Source organism: Syngnathus scovelli, chromosome 21 (genome assembly GCF_024217435.2).
Source record: "Syngnathus scovelli strain Florida chromosome 21, RoL_Ssco_1.2, whole genome shotgun sequence".
NCBI lineage: Eukaryota > Metazoa > Chordata > Actinopteri > Syngnathiformes > Syngnathidae > Syngnathus > Syngnathus scovelli.
The window spans coordinates 9447151-9453636 of NC_090867.1; the positions used below are offsets into that span (position 1 = coordinate 9447151).

General features: G+C 38.6%; 1 protein-coding gene across 2 annotated transcripts; it reads right to left on the reverse strand.

The window, feature by feature from the left end:
• On the reverse strand, window positions 1-6243 carry LOC125991604 (glucagon-like peptide 2 receptor). 2 transcript variants are annotated; one of them, XM_068649513.1, is made up of 13 exons: window positions 4777-6243; window positions 3736-3835; window positions 3476-3580; window positions 3151-3278; window positions 2838-2944; window positions 2159-2315; window positions 1924-2083; window positions 1607-1667; window positions 1460-1526; window positions 1282-1370; window positions 915-1053; window positions 794-835; window positions 1-675 (listed from the first exon to the last, which is right to left on the reverse strand). In XM_068649513.1, exons 1-13 carry the CDS (start codon window positions 4873-4875, stop codon window positions 304-306), a joined length of 1626 nt encoding a protein of 541 aa, XP_068505614.1. In that variant the 5' UTR covers window positions 4876-6243; the 3' UTR covers window positions 1-303. The 2 variants fall into 2 exon arrangements, with proteins under 2 accessions (XP_068505614.1, XP_049615633.1); XM_049759676.2 differs by having other exon boundaries at window positions 3736-3838.
• Window positions 6244-6486: the final 243 nt, after the last annotated feature.

The following is a 6486-nucleotide window of genomic DNA, read 5'->3' on the forward strand; positions in this document are numbered from 1 at the left end:
ATAAGGTCAGTACTCATGGTAAATGTAGCAATGTCACGCTTTTAATTCCTCAACATTTCAATATTCACATTTAGAACAACAAATACATTGTATTCATAGGACCATTGGAACCCACATGTATTGGCAAAGGGCTCAACAAAAGCAGTGTGCATACTGGTTTACATAAGTCATTGATTTATGAATGACATAACTGTGTGATGTTCATGTGTAGCAGCTACTATTTCTACAAAATACTTTGGAGTAGTTGAACATTCCTCCATTGCTAGTTGAAAGCGTCTTTCCATCCATTCTTTATAAGTGCATTCAAAACTCGCTCTCCTCCAGAATCTCCTCCATGGTCTCTCCTAGCGTCATTTCCCCGTCACTACTGGACAGACTCTTCCTGGTCAGAAAGGCAAGATCTGTCGCATCATATCCTTTCACCATCTGACGTTGATTCTCTTTTTGTCCACGGGTTCCACCGCTCGCTTGGGGAGCCACCTGGAGCAGGTGTGGGTGGACGGTGAAACTTGAAGTTGCTCCTTCATCACAGGAGTTACTTTGTTGACACTCTGGGTGGTGCATTTTGGTGCACTTCCATAGATGCTTGAGTGGTGCACCTTGAAAACAGCTCCTGAACTGGAAGTTGTTGTTGAACAAGAAAATCTGCCAGCGCTTCTTCAGCTCAGCTTGTACCTGATCACAGGAAAATGGAAAATAACTAGGAAGCAAACTGTTGCTAACCTATGTTTGGTAAGGAGTCAAAGGAAATACTAAATAAAGGAAATCATTTTAGTTTGACACGAAACCATACCTCTCCATTCGCGAAGCAATACAACACTCCGACCAAGAAGCCCTTTAGAAGAAAAAGCATGATCGTAATGATTAGATTACAGAAACATAGTCAAGCACGCAATCAGAATGATTCATCTTGCCTGAAAAGAGCTGAGGGTGAGATTAATGAAGTCCCGAGCGTATCGACCGCTCCCCTCCATACATTCATCAACGAGGACAGTGAAGACTACTTCGTGGATTCCCAGAAGAGGAATAAGCACCAGTGTTGCCCTGGCTAAGCTGGCAATCATCACAACATACAACAATGTTTACCCAATATCATATTTTTCAATCTTAAATGTCACCAGTCAATATCTCTTGCAAACAAAAGGGTAAGTGAACTATCTTTATTTATTTACAAGCATGGTGCAGGAAGGTTTGATTTAATCCACATATCAATTTGAACAAATGGAGTTCGGGACCACACTTTCTGAGAACGACCCATATAGCTCATAAGTATGGCAATACCTGTATCTGTAATCGGTAAATTTCACCTGATCCGCTTTGAGCTTGGAAAGCAGCAGTAACAGAATCTTGATGAATATGAAGAAAATGATCTGCAACATGCATTGAATGTAACGTGAGCAAAATCACAAATGTTCGAAAACAATTACTGTGGCAACATTCAGTTACAATAAGTTCTTACCAGCACTGCCAATGTGATTGGGCCCTTTATTATCCACCAGAACCATCTGTTCACAATTGACCAGCACCTTTAAATCATTGGAAATACATCTTGATGAAAAATAAAAAGATTCATTTCATTAATAAATGAAAATGAAGCTACACTTACTCTGTGTTTTCATATAAAATCTTAACAACTGTCCATGGTGTCACAAAGAAGACAGGCATTCCTGAAAAAGCAAAATGAAATCACGTTTTTACTCACAAACATTTGACCTATAAAATCATACTGAAGAAGGCGCAAAATGACATTAAGCCACAGGAATGTGGATTGTTTCCGAGAGGAACAAATCAATTTACGCCGCTTGCACCGATTACGTCATACTGACAGGCTCGTTGCTCTTTGTGTTTTTGTTCGATGAAAATGAAAAATGAGCATACACCAGCCAACACGTAATACTTACGTAGAATTTGAAAAGGACATACCCCATCCTAGCAGCATGTAATTCTTCAACAGGCGCCGTTTAGTCAACACAGCAGTGAAAAGCAGCGTGTGAAGGAAAATGGCTTCCACCAATAGCCAGAAATAGTTACAGGCCACAAAATACTCCATGGCCACTTTTGAGAATTTGCACATCAGAGATATCTGTCAGTGAAACAAAAAGAGGACGCATTAGTTAGTCTTTTGAAGCAATTCAAATTTGATGAATGCTGATTGTACCGGAGAACTTGAATACGAGTTCCATCCAGGATCATCCTTGGGGAGGTTGGAATACATGATGTACAAAACAATTTCTTTCAAAATGACAGCAACAGCTCTCAGGATGAAGGAAACAAAGAGATTCATGTGAATGTAGTTCCTGGTACAATGGAGCTTCCTGGAAAACACAGATAACACAAATCGTTACAGAATACCGTTTGCTTCATTTTGATGAAGTGGACACTAATTGGATGATCCAAAATAGTAAAAAAAAAAAAAACACTGAAGTAATCTGATGACCCCAAGTAGGTTCTCTTTTCATTTAAATGGAACACTGTGTAAGAATTGGAATTGGATCTGCTTTGAAAGGGCCTCTTTCAAATATAATTGAAAATTAGATAGGAACCATCTGTGACCAGACTGCTGCGTAATAGGACAATTTGAGGCTGATGTCTTCGAAAAGCACATCACATGTTCAATGACGTCTCCATGTAAAAGTCAGCCGAAAGAAAAAAAAAAAAAAAAAATCTGCAATAGCACAGTCCATTATTGATGCTAAATTAGAAATAAACCGACTGACTTCTGACCCGGCCTGGCATCTCATCTCGGCCAGGATCACATTTCAAACACTGAATTTAAACACGGCTTTATCATATGCATTTAAAAATGGAAGTATCACGCGCCATACATGATGACTGACCTAAACATGCCCATGAGGAGCGTTGCAAACATGAGGGAAGCCAAGGAGAGTGAATAGCCAATGATGGAGACCACCCGCAGGGCTGTCTGCCGAAGCATTTGCTCTTCCTGCTCACAAGACAATGGGCACAATTGAAGACTGCATGCTCACATGATGCCTTGTGTAAGCTTTTTCAGATGCGTTACTGTGGTGAGGAGTGATGTAGTATCTGGGATTGTTAAGCAATCCAAAATAAAAATAAAAAGATCACTTCATTAAGGATGGCAAAAATGTTACTCGGTCAGTAATCTGTTGGAATGAAATGTGTCCTCACCTTGTCTTTAAAATAATGATCCCCTTGACATTCCGAGTCATCCCTCCAAGGCTCGGAGGAATTTTCCTTCTGCCGCCATCTTCCATTTTCCAAGCATTCTCTGTGCGCCTTCCTCGAAATGTCTGCAGCTAGTTCATATTTACATGCGCGATTAGTTTAGGGACACAAAGCGTGAAACGATGTCAACTGTACAATTTTGTTAAAGTGCATCATTAGATTTGTTTTAGTCATGCTATAATGACCGTGCGTAATCATTTTTCAGGCTTTTTGTTAGAATACAAGGCGTTGAGATGGCTTTGTCATTGATGAAAAGTCCAAACATTACCTATGCTGATCCATGGTAAGTAAGGAGGGCAAGGGACGGAAACATTTCCGGGAGGTGAATGAGGCCAACACACAAATGCATCAAATGTTCCTTTACAGTAGATTCCTGCAAGGCATAAATCAGAGTAAGACAGTGGAACCAATACATTCTTTTACATTACATCACAGTATTAAAAAAATAAAAAAATGGTGTCATTTATCCTTTGAGTTATTTCTTCCTGAAAAGAAGAATTTGTTCAATGTACAATAAATGAAGCTTACCAGTTTTGGGAAAGCGTGTACTTGATGTGAGCGTTCTGTTGCAGCCCTCCCAGTAGTCTGTGCGCTCTGCTATCAGACTTTCAAGCACTGAGCATGTTATCTTCTATGCAGAGGTGGAAAAAAAAGACACAAACAAGATCATTCCATTTAGAACATTCTTTTCATTCATAATTTGAAATGACCTACGTGTTTTGGGAATCTACCCCTCCATTGTGAGATTTTAACCACCACCGAATGATGCTGCCTTAAAGACATTCTTTTAAACAGCTAATACTGCACTGACCCTGACCAAAGAGACATGTCGATATACGTCCTTGCAGGTCAAAGGTCATGTTTGTCAGTCTTCCCTCAGAATGACATCTTTTGTCACGCGTGGCTCATTGTTTGGGTTGTCGACCTTTTTGTAAACAACCTCGTATCAAAATCTGGGTCAGTTATGGTCGCTTTAGTCGCTGGCGGCAATAATTGTAAAACATTAGGATTGAACAAGAATCTAAAGGTAGCTGTTCTTTTCAATGACCACTTGGGGGGAGTATTTGAAAACATTTAGCCGCACTCATTGTGTATCAATTTATCTTTTAAAAATATACACTGCCAGCTTGAATAGACATCCTCTCTTAATCAAAGCTGAGAGTAAATTCATCCCAAACTATCTTTATTTTACTCTTTTTGGCTCATTTACATTCATTTACAATTTCCAAGCAGAGAGCAGAATATTTGACTCTTTCTGAGAATGTTTTGAAAGAAGTCAGAAGGCAAAGATAGATAGATAGATAGATAGATAGATAGATAGATAGATAGATAGATAGATAGATAGATAGATAGATAGATAGATAGATAGATAGATAGATAGATAGATAGATAGATAGATAGATAGATAGATAGATAGATAGATAGATAGATAGATAGATAGATAGATAGATAGATAGATAGATAGATAGATAGATAGATAGATAGATAGATAGATAGATAGATAGATGGATGGAGAATTATATTTGACATGTCTTTCCTTTATGTATGTTCTAGTGTATTTTCACTTACCTGATGTTTTGAGATAATAAAAAAGAGGAAAAAGAGCCTCCCTCGTAAAGTCGCCCAGGTCTTCTTGTTCAGGATGGATGGCAGGGGTGACATTGCCATGTTTACATTTAGAATGAAAGTTATTTCATGAATTTGCTCGCAACTTGTTAGCTCTGTGACTTCTCTCACACAGGTGCACTTAGTTTGCACCAGTCACATTGCGCCCAATGAAGATTCACTGCAAGCATTGAAATATTTGCAGAACAAGATGGCAAAATTAATAGTCCACACTTGGTCGATATTTTTCCAAGGATTGTCTTGTCTGACCTGTAAAAAGGAAAAGTCCATGCGCATAATCCATTCTTTCTGCGTTTGAAGACGTCAACGCCTTCAACGCCGCCCTGCCTATAGTTTGAGTTCATCTGAAAAAGTGCATGAAGAACAGATCGCCTCTCCTACTCTGTCCTCCTCCCACCAACCAATCAAGAAAAGGACCAGGGACTAATCTCGTTGTCCCGGAAATATCTTCCATAAGGAGCAAACACGCAAAATTGCAAACACTTTGATATAATGTAACATATCAGAACACTTGCACATTGCATAATTAATCATAATAATAATAGTTTGTTATGCAGCACTGGTTCATTTTCAAATTTCCCACATATCAAGATCATTGTATATTTTCCTAATGATTATTTTTCAGTGTTGCTGTAACTTTCCTTTATTTATGAGGGTTTTCATGTTACTTTTCCTCAACGGGTATTGTGTGGCTTTCATTACATACAAACAACAAAAAGGGTGGAGTTTCTAAATGTCTTTAAAGTATGAATGTGACAGATAAATTATGATTCCTTTGTTCCAGGATCTAGTGCATCAGCTATATATATATATATATATGTAACTATGATGCATGAAGGAACTGCTGAAATTCAATTGCTGCCAGCTCCATAAGTATGACAATATGTGGCCGTGATAGAATCATATGTCCGCATTGGGCTTCAGTAAAGGCAACATTTAGAGCAGAGAAAAAAGCATACGTCAAATAGATTGGATTTTCCTGTTAGATGATCGAAAGCGCAATAAAGTCGCTGGAAAATAGAAAGCACCTCAGAGGTAAAATCTCTTTCATTCTTCATTAGTCACTGATGGTGTAGTGGTTCACTTGGCTGACTTCTGTGCACAAAGTGCGAGTTCAGTTCCCAGTCAATGATAGTTGAAAAGTGCTCATGTGGTGTTTTTTTTTTTTTTTTTCATGTGACCTCTGACCTGCAACCAGGTGCTGTCAATAAAAATGCTTGAAAACACTACGTCAGAACACTCAATACAATTACTAGCATGGTGATAGTATTCATCTATGGAGGAGTAAGGTCTCTATAAAATCCCCTGTCGGATAGTTTTACAAAGTTATGCACGGGCACATACCAGAAGATTACGTTTAGAAGTCATGTCAAGTTTCTTGATATACTTTAGCTTCCAAAAAGTGTTTTGACAACCCCCACCAAAGATGTTGCTTTGAATGACCTGGGGATACGCAGCCTCATAAATACGGGTACTATTCCACTTAGTTTATGACCCTATTAAAAGAAAAATGTTGGGGCTTCACAAACAGAAGGGGAAAAAAAGTCCATGAATATTCAATTAGCTCCTTTTAATTTTTATGGATCTGCTTGTGTATTGCCAAATGATTGAGTATAGCTAAAGAAAACTACAATGTTGTCTTTGCGGGCCACA